The 22127-nt window shown below is 38.7% G+C and overlaps 1 protein-coding gene and 1 pseudogene across 1 annotated transcript in view; one reads left to right on the top strand and one right to left on the bottom strand.

Annotated features, from left to right (window-relative positions):
- LOC114495032 (CREB binding protein) overlaps nt 1-22127 on the bottom strand; it is a 157134-nt gene that overhangs the window by 121657 nt on the left and 13350 nt on the right. Inside the window, exon 2 of the mRNA XM_028510221.2 lies at nt 11253-11962. Coding sequence (XP_028366022.1) covers nt 11253-11962 — 710 coding nt within the window. The remainder of the gene's footprint in view (nt 1-11252; nt 11963-22127) is intronic.
- On the top strand, nt 1439-3233 carry LOC114503564 (annotated as a pseudogene).

Genomic DNA, 22127 nt, shown 5'->3' with positions numbered 1-22127 from the left:
TAGCAGGCAACCTATGTTTTCCATCCTTCATTCTTTTATTTATTTGTTAGTGTATTTTTAACTAACATTTTAAAACTATAAAAACCATTCTTAGGTTATGGGCCATAAAAAACAGTCTACAAGCAAGATCTGGCCCATGGGCTATATAGCTTGCTGATTCCTGGACTAGAGTCCCAGAAATAGACCTCTCCTTATCCAATCATTTCCATTCCAGGTTATTTATTCAAGAGAAATGAAAATTTATATGTCTACACAAAGACTTGTACAAAAATGTTCACAGAAGCTTTATTCTTAATAGCTCCAAACTGGAAACTACCACAATGTCCATGAATAGGAGACTGGATAAACAAATCATGGTATATTCACATAATGAAATATTATTTAGCAATAAAAGGAACTTCTGATTCAGGCAACAACATGAATGAATATAAAAAACATGCTGTAACCAAAAGCAACCTTGCACAAAAAGTACATACTGTATGAATCCATTTATATGAAGTTTGATAATGGGTAAAACTCATCCATGGTGAAGGAAATCAGTAGTGATTACTGGGGTGGGGGTAGCAGGGGACAGGAAAAGGGAGAAATATACAAGAACTTTCTAGGGTAATGAAATGCCCCCTGTATCTTGATAGGGGTACAGGTAATTTACATAGTCCTGAGTTCTGACAAATGCATCAAACTGCAACATTTAAGATCTGTGCATTTCTATGTATATTATACCACCAATAATAACATTAAAACAATAAATATTTTATTTTTTAAAGATTTTATTTATTTTTGGAGAGAGGGGAAGGGAGGGAGAAAGAGAGGGAGAGAAACGTGTGTGGTTGCCTCTCATGCACTCCCCCACTGGAGACCTGGCCTGCAACCCAGGCATGTGCCCTGACTGGGAATTGAACCCGTGACCCTTTGGTTTGCAGGCCAGCACTCAATCCACTGAGCCACACCAACCAGGGCAAAAACAACAAAATATTTTAAAATGAATACATGTAGGCCTTGAATTCCAGATCCTAATTGTTGACCTTTAGTTGGAAAGTATAACACGTTATTGGTTTTTCTTACAATTAATACTTTCAAAGTATTAATAAGTCTCTATTTATAAAGCATTCATTCAGTTTGCATTACAGAAAATAACCAGTTATAAAGAACTAAAAAAGAGTTCCCTCCCAACTTGGACTTTACAAAGAGTAACTATAGGTAGACTGGTAGGGAAAACATCAAAGTTAATATTGCTCTGGCTGGGAGGCTCAGTTGGTTGGAGCATCGTCCCATACACTGAAAGGTTGCAGGTTTGATCCCTGGTCACACATATCTAGGTTGCAGGTTTGATTCCTGGTCAGGGTACATATGAGAGGCAACTGATCGATGTTTCTATCTCACATCAAGTTTCTCTCTCTCCCCCTTCCTTCCTCCCTCCCTCTCTCTCTCTCTCTTTCTCTCTCTCTCTCTCTCAAATCAATAAACATATCCTCAGGTAAGGATTTTTTTTTTAAAGTAACACTATGAACTGGATGATAGAATTATGGGCAATGTGCTCTTTTCTAGACTTGCAAATTTTGTATAATAAGCATAAACTATTTTTATTTTTATAAAACATTCACTGAAAACATTTAATAAGCAGTCTCATTATCACTTCAAATATTTTGTAGTTATCTCAAATTCTTTATGTAAGAAAGCACCTAGCCAGCTAACTAACCAATCTTCTCTAAAAGTTTTTCGTTAAAACATTGCATTGTCCTAAGAAGTTTACAGAATTCTCCCTCAGACTCCTTGGTAGTCTGTCAATGAAAGGTCCTTGTCGCCATCCCCTGGCCTCCTCCAGACCCATGGAGCCCTATACGTCTCAGTTATGTACGAGTGCATCTCCATCTATGTTGACTAGGCTGGTGTCAAGATCAGCAACACCTGAAACATGGTGTCCAGCCTGACAGCCAGATGCCAAGTGAGAGGACCACTGGGGGAGGAGATGACTCAACACCTTACAGGCACTGGCAGGCATGTTCCCAGGGCAGTTCACACTGGTAACCTACTGCCAGCTCTTCCACCTTAAGCAGGTCACTCACCACAGGCAAGGAAGATGCTGCCAGTAACTATGCCCATGGACACTATACCACTGGCAAGATCACTGACCTCATCTTGAAGGGAATTCAGAAACTGGACTACCAGTGCATATAGGTCTTCAGGGCTTCTTTATTTTCCTCAGCTTTGATGGGAAAACTGGTTCTGGGTTCACCTCCCTACTGATAGAATGGCCTTCTACTGATTATGGAAAGAAGTTCAAGCTGGAATTCTCCATCTACCCTGCTTTCTGGGTCTCCACAGCCCTATGACTCCATCTCACCACCCACACCAGGCTGGAGAATTCTGATTGTACCTTCATGGTTGACAATGAGGCCATCTACAACATCTGTTGTAGAAACCTGGATATTGAGCACTCAAACTATACTAACCTTAACTGCCTTATTAGCCAGATTGTGTCCTTCATCACTGCTTCCCTCAGGTTTGACGGAGCCCTGAATATTAATCTGACCAAATTCCAGACCAACCTGATACCCTACTCCCACGACATGCCCCCATCACCTGCTGAGAAAGTCTATCATGAACAGTTTACTATAGCAGAGATCACCAATGCATGTTTTGAGTCCCAGCCAACCAGATGATGGAATGTGACCCTCAACATAATAAATACATGGCTTGCTGTTGTTGACCAAAGAAGTCAGTGCTGCCAGTGCTACCATCAAGACCAAGCATACCATCCAGTTTATGGACTGGTGCCCCACAGGCTTCAAAGGTAGCATTAATTACCACCCTCCCAAGTGTGGAACCTGGTGGAAACCTGGCTAAAGTACAGCAAGCCATGTGCATGCTGAGGCCTGGGCTCATATGGACCACAAGTTTCACCTGAGGTACCCCAAGCGTGACTTGGTTCACTGGCACATGGTTGAGGGCATGGAGGAAGGAGAGTTTTCTGAGGCCCATGAGGACATGGCTGTCCTTGAGAAGGATATGAGGAAGTTGAAGAAGAGAGTACTGAGGGAGAAGATCAGGATGAAGAGTTTTATCTTGTCTACTTCAGTGTTACATAACCATGTCTTGGAACTGTCTTATTTCTGTTGTTTGGTGAAGTTATCCACTGTATCCCAAACTTGTCAACAAAAGTACTATGTTTATTTTTTTTAAAAAAGAACTTCATATACACTATTTCATTTAATCAACACAATTTTATGAGAAAGATATTATTATTATTATCCCCTTTTAATCTAAACAATTCTCAAAGGCAGGTACTGCTATCATCCTCATTAAAAAGACAAAAAAACCTAAGACCTAGAATGGTTATGTAATTTTCCCAGGAATAACAATTAGTAGAGCCTGGATTTGAAGCAGCTTACTCCAGAGTCCAAGCACTTAGCTGTACTTCATCTGGGGAAGGCAGTTTCTGCTACTGGTGCTGCTGCTGCTACTACTACTAATAATAACCAGTTATACATTATCTCATTACATCTCATATAATCTCACAGTTTTTTAAAAAAGATTTTAATTATTCATTTTTAGAGAGAGGGGAAGTGAAGGAGAGAAGGGGGAGAGAAATACCAATGTGTGGTTGTCTCTTGAGCACCCCATACTGGGGACCTGGTCCATACTGGGGACCTGGTCTGCAACTTGGCATGTATCCTGACTGGAAATCGAACCACTGACCCTTTGGTTCACAGCCTGCACCCAATCCACTGAGATATACCAGTCAGGCATAATCTCATGTTTTAAAATGAAAAAAATTCACAGGTAATTATCACATGAAGTCAGTACACCCTGAATCACAATTATGGACAACTATGATCACCTTTCATTAAAGTCATGGTAATGAGATGGTACAAGACTGCTTAATATTTCTACTAAAAAACCTGTGCCTACAGGAGCCAATTACATCTCATAGCATACTGTATTAATTCAAAGCTTTCAGTCTTTTCATTCTACAGACAACCCATTTACTTCCATTGTGATTTTTTTTAAAAGGCCAAATTAAGATTTACTTAATATAACATTCCCTTATTTTCTTTGCATTAGTTTAAGGATCAGATGACATTACATGAAAAAGAGAAAAGCATCAGACAAATACAAAGTACTATTTCTCATTGCTATTAAATATTAAAAGTGTGCAATTATCATTCCAAAATAAAGGAAGTGGATGAGTCATGCATTCCTTTAATAGTTGACTTGGCCTACTAATTCTTTACTGGCTATACTCTGGCTAATCCAATCATTCAGCATACAGGTTTTCAGATCATGGTCTATGACCAGCACGAGGGTCACCAGGGAGCTAACAAGAAATATAAATTCTCAGGCCCCATCCGAAATCAGCTGAATCAGGAACTCTGGGGAAAGACCCAGGACTCTGAGTTAACATGCCTGCAGTGACTTTTCTGGACACTCAAATCTGAGAACCACACCTTTATCCTATCTGACCAAAATGCTGGTTGACTGGGTCCAGGGTATCTGGATTTAAATCAAAACTTACTCCTTAGGAAGTGCTCTACACAAAAGCAAGTTTATGTTTTCTGACCACTTCCTAAAACAAAAGAATATTTCAAAAACCTCATAAAAAAATAAGCACTAATCAATCCCCCTGTGAAGGCGGCTTACTGTACAAACTATTATGGTCCCTTCAGAGATTTGTTACTTATAAGAAAGGACTGACAGCATTTCTAAGCCCACAAAAGCACATTTTTATCAACCTTAGAAAGATTCTGACTTGTTGGCCAGACACATCACATATCTTCCTCTTTTTACCAGCTTCTGGCTTCCCTCTGCCACCTTCTCTGTACAGAGCAAGTTTCTCAACACCTGTAGCCAGAATAACTTGAATATGTGCATGACTCCTAAATCTCACTTAAATATACCCTTTTTTTTTTTGCTTTCCTTCTAAAACACAAGCATTTGGGTTATTTTCAGGAAAAAGTATGCTACACAGACAAAAAAAGGGTAACATGTCAGATTTTGTCACTGCTGAAATGGAGAAATTGTTGTTTTTTTAATCATATCATACCTTGTTAACATTATTGTCATGTTGTAGAATGACTTATGTTTCCTACTTTAATGTTTCCTTTGAGAGTCATACAAAATTAGAAATGAGAAAGGGGACATAATTGCAAACATACATAAAGTCCAAGGGAGACTCTCGGCCAGACTGTGGGAGAGCCCATCCTAGTTCTGTCACTCACTGGCTGTGTGATCATGGAAAGGTTATTCAACTTTCCCCTCCATTTCCTCCTTCTGTGTACCTCCATTTCTTAGTCTGCAACATGAGAACAGTAGTATGTAGTACTCACTTCATATTCTTAGTGAGGAGTAAAAGAGTTAAGTATTTTCAGTTTTTCTCTAAAAGTAAAGACAGACTTTCCTAAAACGAAAATACATTAACCCAAAAGACCAAAAGTCTAAAAGGGTCAAACTTGTAGAAAATAGCAAGAATGTTGTCAAAAATCTTAAGTTACTTAACTATGAAAAAAAAAAACTTCAGGTCTACACAGTTGTACAGGTGAAGTCTCTCAATTTTTCAAGGAAAAGATAATTTAAATGCTCAACCATTCCAGAGAACAGATGTGAAAGGATTCCAAACTTTCTGACCAAGTTAACACAACACTGATATCAAAATCTAACTAAATACAAAAAAGCACTACGGATCAACCTCACTATTGGTTATTGTGAGAAGCAAAACTTTTTTTTAAAGCCTTTCCTTTTTTTAAGACTTTATTTATTTTTAGAGAGAGGGGAAGAGAAGGAGAAACAGGAAGAGAGAACTATCAATGTGTGGTTGCCTCTCACGCTCCCCATACTGGGGACCTTGCCCACAACCCAGGTATGTGCCCTGACTGGGAATTGAACTGGTGACCCTCCGGTTCTCAGCCCACACTCAATCCACTGAGCTACCTACACCAGCCAGGGCATAGAAGCAAAACTTTTAAATGAAGACCAGCAAATAAAATTCAGCAATACACTAACTTTTAATTTCACAATTACAGACATGGTTCAATTTGATGTTAGGAAACCTACTGAGATAACTTGTCACATAAATAAAACAAAAGAAAAAAACCACAGGGTAATCGCCAAAGATGTCAAAAGGGAATTTGATTAAATCTATCTAATAAATGAGAAAGGTTATTCCCTGATTTAAAATGAAACTGCAAACCAAAGCTCCCATTATACTTAATAATAAAACACTAGGGACTCTATTTAAGTCAGATCCAAAACAGTGATGCCCAAGAGCATAAATACTGGTATAAATACTGGCAAGGAGAAGACAAAATTATCAATAATGCAAAGAATGGCTGTCTACAAGGAAAACCCAAAAGAATCACCTGCAAAAGGATTAGAATAAGAATAATCCCATCAAGTAGCCAAATTAGCAAAGTGACATATATACAAATAACATATCTTTTCTATATTAAAACAATGGTCAGGTGATGAAATAGAACAACTCATTCACAAAAGCAGTAATAAATTAATACACCCAGGAATAACCTTAATAAATGATATTGCCTATATGAAAACTATACTGTGCTTCTGAGCAACTTAAGACTCCAAGGAAAGACAACTTGTATGCATACGATAAGACAGTTTAGGAAGCCACAAAAATTGCAAAACTAATCAAATCCTTCCATAAGTGGTTTATAAAGTTCATTCAATACAAGCCCAATCAAATCCCATGAATTTGTTTGTTTGTTTTTAAGGACTTGAAAACAGTCCTAGAGTTTATCTGAAACAGTAGTTCTCAGCCATGACTGCCAAGAAAATAATGAGGAACTACAAACTATATTAATGTTCATGCCATACCCCAGGAGTTTCTAACTTAATTGGTCTGTAGTAGGTTCAAGCATCACATTTTGATGTGCAGACAGGGTTGAGAACCATACATCTAGAAGAGAACATTAGAGGAATGGCAAAGACAATACTGAATTCTTAAAAAAGAATAAGGGGCAACCAGCTCCATTATATATTAAACTCATCATACAGATAGGATAGTAAGTTTCTAGCACAGAATAAGCAAAAATCAATGAAACAAAAGAAAAGAGTCCAGAATTAGACCTGAACCTTACATATGTGAAAACTAAAGAAAATGTACCAAAAATAGTGTGTCATATTAGTGAGGGAAAATCTGGATTAGCAATACCTAAATAAATGGTATGGACGGATTATAGCTTGGAAAAAAATTATACAGCTAGATCTCTATAACTCACTCAAGTCAGAATTCAGAGGTAAAGATCCAAGGTATAAGGGGAAAAATTCACAAGAATATTTCATAATTCTGGCCGTGGAGAGTGTGGCTCAGTTTGTTGGAACATCATCCTATAAACTGAAAGGTTGCGCGTTCAGTCCCTGGTCAGGGCGTATACAAGAGGCAACCGCATGATGTTGCTCTCTGTATTTCTCTCCCGCCCTTCCCCTCTCTCTCTGAAATCAATAAGCATGTCCTCAGGTAGGGATTTTTTTTTAAAGGATAAATTTATTCCTATAAAAACTGAAAACATCTATCTGGCAAAAACTTATCTGTCACAAGAACAATCCCACTGTACAGCTGTGTGGCCACATTCCTGGTAAAACAGACTTTAGTAAATTAAAAAAGGAAGGAAAAATTTGCATTTATTAAAAGATTTAAACCTTTACTATACAAATAATAAAGAGTATAAACCAACAAAAAATGGGGAAACAATGCTTCAGAAAAACAAAAAATATGATCAATAGCAAAATACAAATGCCCATGAACTTATGAAGAGACATTTGCTTAAGAGACAATTTGCCAAAGAGAAAGACAAATCAGTAAAGATTATCAGTGTTGGTGAAAACTGGAGACCAGGGACTCATCTGTTGTTGGTGAAGGTATAATTTGCACAATGTTTTTGTAGAGTGCTTGGCAGTATCTATGCTTGTTAAAAATGTCAGTATCTTTTAATCCAGAAATTTTATTCCCAAGAATTTAGCCAGCAGATAGAGTCACTCAGATGTACAAAGATGTAAATACAGATCAAAATTGTTGAAACAGCAAAACATTGGAAACAATGTTTCCAGCCAATGGGGCACTAGTCCTATAAATTATGATATACCCAAATCAGAAACTAATACTATATCTTATCTAGCAAGGACTGAGATCTCTATTTAACATGGAATAATTTCTACCATGCATTATTAAATGGTGGGAAGGAGGTGGATACACACACACAGATTGATTATAATCCATGTAATATCTATCTATATCCAATTATGTATATCCTTACACACATAAAAAGGATATACTTGTTGTAGCATTGTTTGTATTAATGAAAAATCATAACAGTCCAAATATTCATCATAGAGGAACAGATAAAATAAGGTGTATCATATAATGAAATACTTTGCTACTAGTAGGAGAAAAAGAAAAATCTGTATGCACTGACATGATGTTATATATATATATATTATATGTATGCTGTTAGGTAAAACAGCAAGGTGCTTATGTAGTTTGGTTCCATTTGGCATTTTAAAAGGGTGTTAATAAATGGCAGTTATCTGTAAGGTGTGATGGGCTGCTCTTTTTATTAATGAATTATTTTATAGAAAATATGCATTTCCTGTGTAATAATTGTTTAAAACAAAAGTATCTTTTAAAAAAGTTTATTTTCCCCTATGAGCATTTTAAAATCTTACTTGGCTCTGCTATCATCATGTTATAGAGAAAAATGGCTTAAAATAAACTTGTCTCTTGCTCCTACTATTTGTTACCAGTATTAATTCTTTTGTTCCACCCAAGACAGATAACAATCTTTCAAATATGCCAGCCCAACCCCGGCTGGAATGGCTTGGTTGGTCGGTCATCCCACAAACCAAAAGGCTGCTGGTTCAATTCCCAGTCAGGGCACATGCCTGGGTTGTGGATTCAGTGCTCGACTGGGGGTGAATACAGAGGGCAACCGATCAATGTTTCTCTCTTGCACTGATGTTTTTCTCCCTCCCTTCCCCTTTCCCTAAAACAACAACAACAAAAAATTTAAATTAAAAAGAAAAAAAAAAAGCCAGTCCCCACCCTCCCTTCACCATCAGCCTCTTTGGGATACCTATAAGCAATAGAGATGACTACCCTCACAACACTAATGTAGCTTACTTCCTACATAGAGAACATGTAAAAAGTGTTTCAAAGAAAGGTCATTCTGTACAAAGGAAAGAACCACAGGACAGAATGAAAAACCTGGGTGGACAGAGAAACATGAAGTGACAGAGATGAAATCAGCAAAGCCCAGACTGCAGGAAACTCCCAGAATAAAAACAAACAACAAGCAAAACTACCAGATCCTTCAACAAATAAATTATAAGAACCTTAGAGATTAATATATTCTTAAGAGCCTTATTAATTGACTGAAATATGTATTATTCAGATTTAAAAAAATAATCTGAAAAAAATTATGACAGAGGAGACCACTGGAAAGGAAATTTGAATATTTAGTGGACATTTGACAATGTGAAAAATTGCCGATACATTTACATGTGAGAATGGCACTTAATGTTTGGGTATGCCAAGTCTAACTTTTAGGAATACATGTTATTAATGGCTTTCCAAGTATGGTCAAGGACCCTAAATAATTTTAATGAAATACTAAGACATTCTTTGCTTTCTCACCTTCTTTCTCTTACAAGAACACACAGAGTTGTTTTCCAGAGGCTCTAGAATATGTGATGTCACTGTGCTTAATGGCTAGTGGAATGTGTACCTGTGTTTTAAGTTTCTGTTTTAGTATCTAGTGTGGCAAATACTGAATAATATAACCTACATTTTAAAGAAATCTCCTTAGGGTCCTCAATAATTTTTAAGATTATCCAGGAGTCCTAAAACCAAAAAGATTGAGAAGTCTTGCACCATGCTATTATGTCTATTTTTGTATATAATTTAAATTCTACAAAATAAAAAGTTTTTTTGTAACTGGGTACTATGGACTGGAATGATGAGTGAATTAAGAAGGAACAAACATCAATCTATCCAAGAATACTAAATCCATCAGAAATCCCTTCTCAACTCAACTCTAAAGAGAATGTGCATACACAGATTCCTCTTCAAATGTCAGGGACAACTAAAATTTAAGTTCACATTACCTTTTGCTAATGTTTCAAAAGAGATAAATACACTTTTGATATTGGGAATTACTTCATTTTTGTTTCTTAAGTTTAAAAAAATAACCTACTCCTTAGCTAAGACATTCACAGGTCTTCCTTTCTGCTACCTAATGCTCATAATCAACCTTGTGGGGAAACTGTGTTCTATTCTTACTTCTCCCTCTTCCTTATATGGGACTAGTCAAATCCAAAGAACAGCCCAAACCATTTTTCTGTTCTGGAATCTGCTGTACCAAATATTGCTTGAAGCAAGTGCTCTGATAGCTGTAATTTAGAAGCCTTTGTCTCAGAGCTTCTGCCAGCACTTGTTCCTTCAGTGGGAATCAGCCTGCACTCTTCTCCCCTTGTCCCCTTTTCCAATGGTCTCATGTCTACCCGGGCATTTGTCTTCCCTGTTCTCCAAATTTGGTTCCTACTCTTCACACACCAGTTACAAAGCTGGTGGCTACAAACCCCAGCGTAGGCCTTTCCCTACAGCAGAACTCTCAACCTTGCCCTTAAAGCCTGAAGTGCTGAGCCCACTCCCCAGTTTCTGAGTCTGTAGCTCTATGCTTCTAACTAGCTCCTGGGTGATGATGATAGGGACCCCACTTTGAGAACCAATGCTCTGAGTTTCCTCTGGGATGCAAGGGCCTGTACTGCCTCTTGACTCTGGCACCTCCTCACTGTTAACTGTGGCATGTAGCTAACGTGCATGGAACACAATTTTTTCATTGGTAGAAGTGTATGTAGAGTAAGAACTTGGCCAGCTGGGTAAAGTAGCCTTTACCAGATTCACTGATAGATTTGCAGAAGTTGCCTCTTTCAATCATCTGGTTCTATTTCCACACATTTTCCTCAGAGGCTGAAAACTGGCAATCAGTTCAAACACAACCTCTATGTTTTTAACTGCCTGATGCGCATGTTATTGTATTTTTGGTTTAAGAACCCCCATGCAAAAATTTTTATCCTGGAAAGAGGAGGTCCAGATACCAAATCTGTCTCTTCCAAGTGGGATGGGGCAAGAGGAAAGCCTGAAGAGAAGAAAAGTGACATGTCACCGCATTTTACTATGTTACTTGAAGGAAGAAGCACCCCATTAGTAGGAAGCATTCAAAGCACTGATGCTCACTTACCTTGGTCATGCCTCCTGCCTGTGCCGTGCTCAGTCCCGTGTGACTGGGAATTTGTGGTGAAACCTGTGTTAACGTCTCAGCCAGCACACTGCTTGTAGCCCCCTGCAGAGCTGGAGTGGGGTATGGTATTCCAGCTCCCCTTCCTCTGCCAGCAGCCCCCAGAGATCCATTCATGACTTGCGCCTGCCCCTGCTGGGGCTGATTCAATAAACCATGGCCAGAGTTACTATTGAGGAGGCTGGGGTGGGTCTGGTTGAAGTTAGCATTCATGCAGATCCCAGGTCCAGTCTGTGACGTGGCAGGGCTGCTGGTTACCAGCCCCACTTGCTTTTGTGCTTGCGGATTCAGTGGTTGGGAAGCAGGGGGAGTGGGCCCAGAGGTGCTGGCTGCCTGCTTTGGTAGGCTGGGGGCTGAAGAATCTCCTTGGTTCAGAGGGCTCTTGCCCATGGCACCGAGACTGGCCATGTTCGCATTGTTCGGCTGCCCTTGAGCCTGGCTGCCGAGGCCTTGCTGCACAGGGCTACTGGCGCTCACATTTCCTATTCCTGGGTTGATACTAGAGCCACTGCCTCCTCGCAGAAGCTCCGACAGTTGTTTATGTTTGGAAGCAGCATCTGGAACAAGGTTCCCACTGTTTAAGAGGCCTAATTCTCCATTGGGGATCAGCTCATCAGGAAGATCATTTTCCAAGTCAAACAATGGTCCAAAATCTAGAAATTAAACAGAAATGGAAATGAGAAACTAAGTAACCATAATAGCTCTCCAACTGTCATATGCTACTATGATATTAACCTAAAGAGGCATATGTAACACAGAACACTACCATGTCTTAAGAGTAATGTCAAAATGATTTGAAAGTCCATTTGGGAAAATAAAACAAGGAAGAATATTTTTCAAATTCTGAAAAAGGAAAAGTTAAACAGAGATGAGAGGAGGGTCAGCCCTATTAGATTTGATCATATATTTTCAAACAACAATTGAACTATGTGGTATGGGGAAACACAGATATACAAATTAGAGGAAAACGCTGGTGAGTTAAAAAAAACAAAAACACTAAATTATAAGATAAAAATGCTTTTAAGAATGTATTGTGTAAAAAGCAATTGGGCATCAGATTAGATGATCGCCAATTTGGGAAAATTAAAGTAAAACCCAACCTTAAATAATTACATATGTACAAGGTAAAAAAAAAAAAAAGCAAGCCTTAACAGAAAATGAGGTTTCTCAAAATGGTGAAGCTGTAGAAAATAAAGATATATATAAACTAAAAGTAGTTTAAAAAATAAAATAGGAGCTTAAATAATATTTGTATCATATGAAAGGGGTTAATGTCAATTTCACATAAATATGAGAAGCACCATGACTCCCTAATATAAATGCACAAAGGACAAAAGCAGCTAAGTATTACAAAGGAAGATTAAACAGTAAACAAAACAGATCATCTTCCTGGTAATCAAACATAAAAATTAAAGCAACTCCTTTTTCTTCTTCTTTTTGATTTAATCTTTATTTTTTCCATTACCATTTAGTGCAAGGACAAGATACACAGAAATATGTTCATCACAGTATTATCTGTAACATCAAAACAGGGCATAACAATACCAGAGGTAGTGTAGCCTGATGGTTTTAAACTCTAGACCCTAGACTGCCTTCATCTGAACCCCAGCCCTGTTGCTAGCTTCCCACTAAATCAGCTGTGTGACCTCAGGTAAATTATTTAGACTTTCAGTGCCTCAATTTTCCTATCTGGAAACTGGGGTGACAACAGGCACAATATCTCACAGGATTATTGTGAGGATTAAATGAATACATGTAAAGCACTTAAACAGTAAGTAGTAAGTGCTAAGTAACAGACTTTTTATTATTACTACTGTTCAATAATAGATTTAATAAATTGATGTAAAATACAATAAAACTATACACATATTAGAATAATTATGAAGACTGTAAAAATGTACAGAAATGTTTATATGGTGTGTAAAAACTTACAAAGGGAAACTGTGCACAAAATGGCACCTAGAGTAAGATTAGAACCCTGCCTGGGTGGCTCAGTGGGTTGGAGCATCCTCCCGTAACCGAAGGGTTGTGGGTTCGATTCCCAGTCAGGGCACATACCTACATTGCTGGTTTGGTCCCCAGTCTAACGTGTGATCCCCGGTCTGGGCCCTTACGGAAGGCAACTAATCAATGTTTCTCTCTCCCTTCCTCTTTCTCTAAAAATCAATGAAAAAAAATGTTCTCAGGTAAGTAAGATTAGAACTAAAGTATGTGCATATGGGTAGGCAGTGCGGGGAAAGTAATACGCCAAAAATAAAGAGCTGTCCTGGTAAAGTGGTGAAGGGGATGAGTGCATGTGGCTTTTTTTTTTGGTACCCTCACCCAAAGACATGCTTATTGAGTGTAGGGAGAGGGTAAGGGAGGGAGAAAGAGGGAGAGAAACATTGATGTGAGAGAGAAACATTGATCAGTTGCCTCTCACACATGCCATGACCAGGGACAGAACCCGCAACCCTGCATGTGCCCTGACCAGGAATCAAACCTGCAAGTTTTCAGTTTACAGGATGACAATCCAACCAACTGAGCCACACTAGCCAAGGCACTTTTTTCTTTTTTTAAATTTAACACAGCCACTCCCCTTCCCACCACTCACTTTTAGAAAAATTAACTGTTTTCCCCCTATGGTGACAGACCCTTATGGCTGCTTACACAACAATTCCATTGACTGGTCATCTCAGAGGTTCCTCTCAGGAAGGGTAACACCTTTCTGGTCACAGGAGGGAGAGCAACTGGAGGAGCCAAACACCACAACCATCTTCCCTTTGCAGGTGACACAATCCCAGCTAAGGGAATTGAAGGCAAATTGGCCAAGACAATTCTGGAAAAGGCTTTCCATGTCTTCCTAGTAGTAAGGGATGCTCAGAAAGAGAATCCCCTTTCCTACATTTCATCAGAGAATTGTGGCAACCGTCTTCAACCAGGAGAGAAGACACCATTCACACACTAAGGATGGCTGCAGCAAAAAATGCAAACACCTGGGTTCATGAAGCCATCTCTGAGCTGAATTAGCCAACCCTGGAACCTGCCTATCTTTAGACTTCTTGTTAGGCAAGAAAGTACATTTCCTATCATTTATGCCATTCTAGCTGGAGTTTCATGCTAGCTTGCAGCTGAAGCATCTTGATTATCTCCATCATGTCTAAGGATGCAGTTTAAACTCTTTTGTATAGAGTACAAGGTCACCAGGATTTGGCTGCTGCTCCCTTCTCAGGCCTTCTTTCCTCCAGTACCTCTTGATGCACCCTACCTTACAGCAATAACACAATGAGCTGTCTCATGCATCAATAATCTTTCCTCTGATACACTCTTTCACTAGAAGACCCCTTCCCCAGACCTCACCAGGATTAGACGCAGAAACTATGAAGACATTTTTTTTAGTTTGCCCCTGCAGAACTGACATGTCCCTCTTTTCCAGCTTCAAAGCTATCTGTACATACATGTCTAGTAAACCATCTCTAACACACACTTTGTACTGGTAGATCCTGTGAGAATAAGCTGCAGACAGTATGATCCTCTTCCTTCCAAGTACTGCACTCTGCATCTCCTAAGAGTACCCCTTTACATAAGCGCAGTACATTTATCAACTTCAGGAAACTGAGTATCAATGTAATACTTAATGTATTGGTTGCCCTTACTCAGATATGGTCAGTTGTCCTAATAATGTCCTTTATCACATTTATTTTCTGGATCCAAGACTCAATTCAGAATCCTAGCATGCTTAGTTACCATGTCTTTGTCTTCTGCTTTCATATAGAAAGGTTTCTGAGACTTTATCTTTCATAACTCTGACATTTTTGAAGAGTACAGGCCAGTGGTTTTGTAGAATGTCCCTCAATTTGTTGTTGCTTCCTCAAGGTTACAGGACAACAGGAGTTGTCTTATGAAGAGACAACAGGAATGGACTCCTGGATAATAGCAGGCAGCCCCGAGAAAGAACCACTGACCAGCCTTGCTGCTGGTGATTACCCTGCTTCTGTGTCTGAACAGTCAGTCAAAAACAACACCCAGGTGCTCACCAACTGTCACAACAAGAAGCTTCTGGGCTGTGTGAAGGCTTTTGACAGGCACTGCAACAAGGTGCTAGAGAATGTGAAGGAGTTATGGACCGCGGCCCCCAGGAGTGGCAAGGGCAAGAAGTCCAAGCCAGTCAACAAGGATCGCTACATCTCCAGGATGTTTCTGCATGGGAATTTGGTCATCATGGTCCCGCAGAACCCACTCATCACCAGCAAGTGGGGACTTCCTCTCTGCTGGCAGGACTCACCCCCCTCATCCTGCAAAGACTTGACCTTTGATACAAGAACAATAAAATCCTGGTTTTTTTTCCTTAAAAAAAAACAAAACTCCAGATACAAAAAGCACATGAAATAAGTAAAAACAAACAAGTCTCCAGCGTAACTAACATTTTTGTTGCCTTCCAGGTTTTATCTGCATGCACACACATTTTTACTTAGTACTCTTTAAAAAAGTAATCTGTGTGTGTGTCTTTAATGCAATGCTCCTTTACCTAAGAACATGAAAATGAAACTTCATCTAACCTAGAAAGTAGGAGCCATTATAACAGAGAGAGGGTTTTCTTCCTATTTGTAGGGGGAGGAATAAACAGCTGGCGCCTGAAGCTCATCTAGACTGGCTCTTCCAAGCACCCTGAAGCATTTTTCCTAGGAAAGTATGTCCAGGCCAGGACAACAGCAGGTAAACCCACAAGAACCGTTAGATAAATACAGCAGTGTCAGCATCAGGGGTCCTAGTCCAGTGTAGAAACTGTAAAAGGAACACTTGCAACTAGAACACATAAATTCAAATCCTGGCTGAATCAATTACCCCGTATCCTTGGGCAACTGTTTAATCTCTGAGTCTTAACTCCCTCATCTGTAAAACAGGGACAACACTATCCCAGGGTTACATGATAAAAGATGGACAGAGCACTCTGTCACAGGTATGGGTTAGCTTATTCTATCTTGCACAAAAACTTCAAAATGTGTTACCTTTAAAAATTCACCCACCATCCTGTGAGTCTTAAATTCACCAGTTTTCTTTTGTGGTTTATTCTAGTTCTAATCCAAATGCACATAAAACTTTTATGTTCTGGGCTCATGTTTTAGTTTTTAATTGGTCTGCCACATTTTGTCTACCTTGACTACTCTTTCTCATCCTGTTTCAATCCAGACACATCTTACAACTGATTGGGTACAAGGAAGGTTGACTGATTCTACTTATGTCCTCACCAACAAGTCCAAGCACATATGAACATGTATACAACCAAATGTACAAGGTATGGCTTTTTAGAAAAATAAGACAGGTTATGTAGGGTTTGTGCAAGGCACATCCATACCCCCATCACCACCCTTTGTTTCACCATTACATTGTCACCACTTTCTCCTATTCTCTAGTTTAAAAAATTGACACAGGAGAGTGAAGAAGGAAAGCCAGGATGTTGCAACACAGCTATGCTTTCTACACACCAAAGTGTCCCAACAACCAGTTTGGGCAAGAGCTATCTGAATCATGGGAAATTCCTACAATTCAAGATTGAGCACTACCATTTCCGATCCTAGGTAAGTTCCCTTCTCCCTACCAAGTCACCAGGGGTCCAGGAGACCAGGAGACAGCAAACCTGAGACTGAACAAGATTTGTGGGCATCTTGCTTTCTAACGGTTTGCAGGAGACTGTCCAACCGCAAAGAGGAAACATATTCTGTCACACTTCCACAACTAGAGACAGGAATTCTCTCTTTGGGGGCTTCCCAGCTGTCAACCCCAGAGTTGGCCCCTTGCATTAAGCTGATCTGAGAGAAAAGCTGTTAGCTTCCTAGTCTCCATAGCACTCATACAACACTGAAGCACCCACAACAATGGCTTAGGAAGGAGAAAGTCACACCTAAACTTGGCCTGCCTTGGGAAACAGAAGGTCTTCACCATACAAGATCACAAGGGACATTTCACTTCTAGGCTGCACACAGAAACTTCATTCTAGGTAACCATCACTTCTGAACACTGAAAGACAAATGGCATTCCACACATGTTCTAAATCCATTCTTATTCATCAGCATCAGAAATCAGTATTTCACCTTAATAAGGAATGAACTACTCTCAGGTACTCTGGGGAAAAAGAAAAAAAAAAAAAAAGCCCTTTTCATTTTACAGAATCAAACACAAGGTAAGTGGCTGAAACAATCTGTCCAGCCCGTAACACCTGAAAATAGTTCTGTTCGAAAAAAATTTTCAGATGTGTCAGCTAAACAAATCATCCACAAAACACATCTTTCCTTCAGGTTTTCTAACATCTCCTGTGTTAGAATACCTTATTTTTTCTTTGAATTGCATTTGGAACCCCAAATTCTCTGTATTGGTAGACCTGATTTTTCTGTCAGAGCATGTACAGATTAGTTTATCAGTCCTTCTATTAGCCAGAAGTATGAATTCTTCTATACTCTACAGATATAATGAGTGAGTCTTAAAATCATACTATCAATTTCCTATTATAACTCATGAAGCTGTAAGCACTATGTAAGCAGGTATCTTAACTACCTAGTGCCTAGCATAAAATGCCTGATATATACTAGGCCTTCAACAAACACCCATGTGCTGAACGAGTGATTACAGACTGCCAGAGTTAAAGGAGACACACTATCAATTTTAATAAGTTCTTGTCCAGCCAAAGATTTAAAGTGGTAATATTAACATTTATTACTACTTAAACCAGAAACAAAGAAAACAAATTTCAATAATGAATTATCTTGAAATGTTACATTGTTCTACTCATCTTTTTCTTTATACCTCTTTATTTTCTATGAAGCCAGTTAGTCTATTTCATTCTCCAGCTACACCTAAGCATCAGTGACCCTCTAACCCATGGCTGATGCAAAGATTAAATGGCATAATGTAGAATGAGAAATGGTAGTGTGAGAAATAAACTATGTTAATTAAGAGTTTAGATGCTGTTTTTGTGTTCATGTTTCTCTATTTCCAATCATGAAAACCACCGTCCCATGGACCCTTCATTTCTCTCACCAATCCTTATTCAAGAAAGAAAGAAGAGAAAGAAAAGAAAGACAAAAGAGAAAGAAGTGTGCTTTCTTGAAATTTTTTTCTTAATTTTACAAAAAGAATTTTTAATTCTTAAGTCAAAACTGGATACAAAAAAAACTGATCCAACAAGAGCAACATATCCTGGAAAGGTCACATGTAAAAATAAGGAGCCCACATAATGGTAGACACTTTTCACAGGGTTATTTCTTAGATGATCTGGAGACCATACTGGACCTCCATGGTAATAAGTACCAGTTAGACACTGACAATACAGGAGTACAGTCTGGGGTAGTGAGAAAAGTACGCAGCCAGGTCTTGATTTGGCTCTGTCTCTGTCACTTACTACTACTACCTATGTGCACCTCAGCTCTTAAATGGAAGTATTAGTACCTGCCTCTAGAATCACTGATGAAAGAATTAAATCATACAAAGTATATGCAACACTTAGCCTGGCATGCAGTGATGGCTCAATATATATTAGACATTATTATCACTGTCACAGGCCAATCTCCCAAGATTACACATCAAGGACCTGGCTGGTACAGGGTTCATGGTCAACAACTGTCTTTTCTCTATGATAAAACCCTAATAATATATGACAATTAAAAAGAATAAAACCTTTGAAAATTCTTAGAGATCATGCAAATAAATAATGAAACAATTCTTCAACAATGGAAAGTTAAAACACAAATATCGTAATGAAAAGGAAGACTTTAAAAAGCACTGTTTTACTAGCATTTATGCCATTACAATTTTTACCTAGGCATTTAAACAAGTTCCCGAAAGACATCTAACCTTTATTTCTTTTTACAATGATTATTAGAAAATAATGAAAGCAAATCTAAAATCTTCTGTGATTCAGGCTTCTTTTATGCAGATACACCACCTCCTAATTAATACAGAATAATGAGATTTTACTTCATTCTGAACAGTGAGCTTATATTAAGCAAAAAATCTTGCTCTTCCTTGGAACCACTATGGCCTCAAGAGTCAAAGTGGACTTGGCTGGGCAATCTGCCTCCTCCCTGGCCTTCCTACAGTGGAAGTAAATAACACTTCATGGTTATTCTGCATCAGTATCAAGGCATTTTGATCACTATATATTTGCTATATACCTTCCAATTAAAGAACCCAAGACACTTCTGATTGAAAGTTCTTTGTCATACTGAACCCTAAATCATCAGAGTCCTGAAATTGCAGTCAGCCTCCTATCTTCATTTGATGCACCTACAAGTTCCAGGAAAGGTCCATTCCCAGAGAAAGAGGACAATTTTACATTTCCTAAATGTGATGTGTGTGCTGCCTCCCTTAATCCTAAAAAGGGGAGAAAAGCCGTCATGAGACAAAGGTGGGACAGGAGGTGCTGTCACAGCAGTAAACCACCAAGACCGACCATAAATCACCCAGCAGCCCCTAAACGGTAACCAGATATTCTGGAGCAGAGGGCGCAGAGACTCTCTATACTCCCCCACCATAGTGGAGAGGCACCCAAGTGAGGTGTTGTAATCAGCTGCCTATCTACCCTGCATGAAGAATGTTAGGGCTGAATTAGGGTCCAACCTCTGCAGAAGCAAGCCCACCACAGGTGCTGGGCTACCTCAGGTAGTCTTTGGACATAAGCAAGCAGATGTCCAAAGACTAGGTCCTCTGACCTAAATGCTGGGATCTATGGCTGACAGGCAACAACACCAAATCAGAAAAGGGAAAAGGCCATAATCTGGACTTAAAGGTGTCAGTATACAACTATGAAAGTAAGTGGACTATACGAGCCCATGACAGGAAATGAATGCCTTAAATCAAAAAAAGTACACCAACATTCAAACAATGGAGTATTATTCAGCAATAAAAAAAAAAAAAGAAAAAAGAAATGAGCTATCAGGCCATGCAAAGACATGGAGGACCCTTAAATGCATATCACTAAATGAAAGCAGCCAATCTGAAAAGACTATGTACTATATGATTCTAACTACATGATATTCTGGAAAAGGCAAAACTATGGAGACAGTAAAAAGATCAGTAATTGCCAGGAGATGGGGACTGTAAGGGATGAAATGGTGGAACACAGGTGATTTTCAGGGCAGTGAAAATACTCTGTATGATACTATAATGATGGCTACATGTCATTATACATCTGCCCAAAAATAAAGAATATACAACCTCAAGAGTCAACCCAATGCAAACTATGGATTCGGAGTAATTATGCTGTGTCAATGTAGGTCCATCAGTTAGTTGTAACAGATGTACTGCTGTAGTGGGGAATGTTGTTAATGGGGGAGGCTGTGCGTATGTGGGTGTAGGAGGCATATGGGAAATCTCAGTATCTCCCCCCCAATTTTACTGTGAACCTGAAACTGCTCTATAAAATCTTAAAGAAAAAATAAAGTACACCCTAAAATTACAGATAAATCGTAAGCAACTAAAAGGCACAAATGATGGAGATCACAAGCTGAAGAAAATGTCTCATCACAAAATATCTAGTTATGTCTATACTAAATATTGTAGATGTATGCTGCTTTTAAAGCTTTAACAATCTACCAACATACAAGATCTTGGAGAACAATTTGATGCTATGACCAAAATTACCATTAATTCCATTTTTAGGAATCTGTTCTATAGACAGACACGTAACTGGGTATAGCTATTCATTGAAACACTGTTTTGAGAGGATAAGGCTGGACTGGAAATAACCTAAATGTCCGTAAGTGCAAAACATATTAAATCAACTTCAGCCCATCTCACGTAATGGAACACTAGCACCTACAGAAAAAGATGAAGAAGCTCTCCATGTGCTGCTGTGTATAGGTATGCCACATGTGTATAGTATGCTACCTTGGGTAAGAAGAAAAAGGTAGGAAGAAGGCAAGGGAACTAAGAATAGACAGCGTCTGCTTTAAGAGACAAACCCTGAAGAGCACAATCCACTCATATCCCGGGGAACTAGAGGGAAGAAGAAAGGCTCTCCCTCTACAAATTTGTGTCCTCTGATTTTTGAATCATGTGAATGAACTACCCACTTAATTAAAAAAAATGAATTTTTAAAGGCAGCCCCTAGGGTGTCCAGGCCCAGGTGATAGATAACACCTAGAACACTTCCAGGCATTCCTGGTTCCAGTTGGAGTGTTACTATTTGAGGATGAAACGTGAAATGAGCTTAGTATTCATTCCAAATATTATTAGTGTTCAAATGAACTTAAAAGGCAAGAAAATAAAAAGTATTTTAAAGAAGGACTTTTCAAAACTACTAATTTTTCCTAAAGAAATGCAACAGTCTACATTTTTGTGCCCAATGTAGAAGTTAAATGTTGCTTAGGTAAGGAAAGCTGACATTATTTCAAAATACTCAAAAAAACACAAGTTGGCTGTCAGGTCTCATAGTATCCAATGCATCAATGAAGGAACCTCTAAAAGGATTCTATTAGAATCTGAACTCGTGACAAAGGAAGCGATGACTGGACATAACACTAAAACACAATCACATTTTCCAATCTTTGGATGGCACCTTCTAAGTTAATTTACACTTTTTTCCAAATCATTCTTAATAAAGGTCTAAGGTTTTACAACAGGAACTACCAAAACTCCACTTCTCACCTTTAAACAGATTGTTCTAACCACAAATACTACAGATGTTTTGCTCTGGATTTGATTTACTTTTTAACTAGTTTTTCATGACAAAAAAATTATGTTAATGGTATTTTTTAATGCATTCAGAAGAATATAAAGTAGCGAGTCCTCCCAAACCACCCCCAGTCCCTTATCAAGAAAAGCTATTTCTAGAGACTTCCTTAT

This window comes from Phyllostomus discolor, chromosome 3 (assembly GCF_004126475.2).
Source record: "Phyllostomus discolor isolate MPI-MPIP mPhyDis1 chromosome 3, mPhyDis1.pri.v3, whole genome shotgun sequence".
Taxonomy (NCBI): Eukaryota; Metazoa; Chordata; class Mammalia; order Chiroptera; family Phyllostomidae; genus Phyllostomus; species Phyllostomus discolor.
Note: the sequence above shows the minus strand (reverse complement) of the source record. Positions and strands in the feature narration are given on the sequence as shown.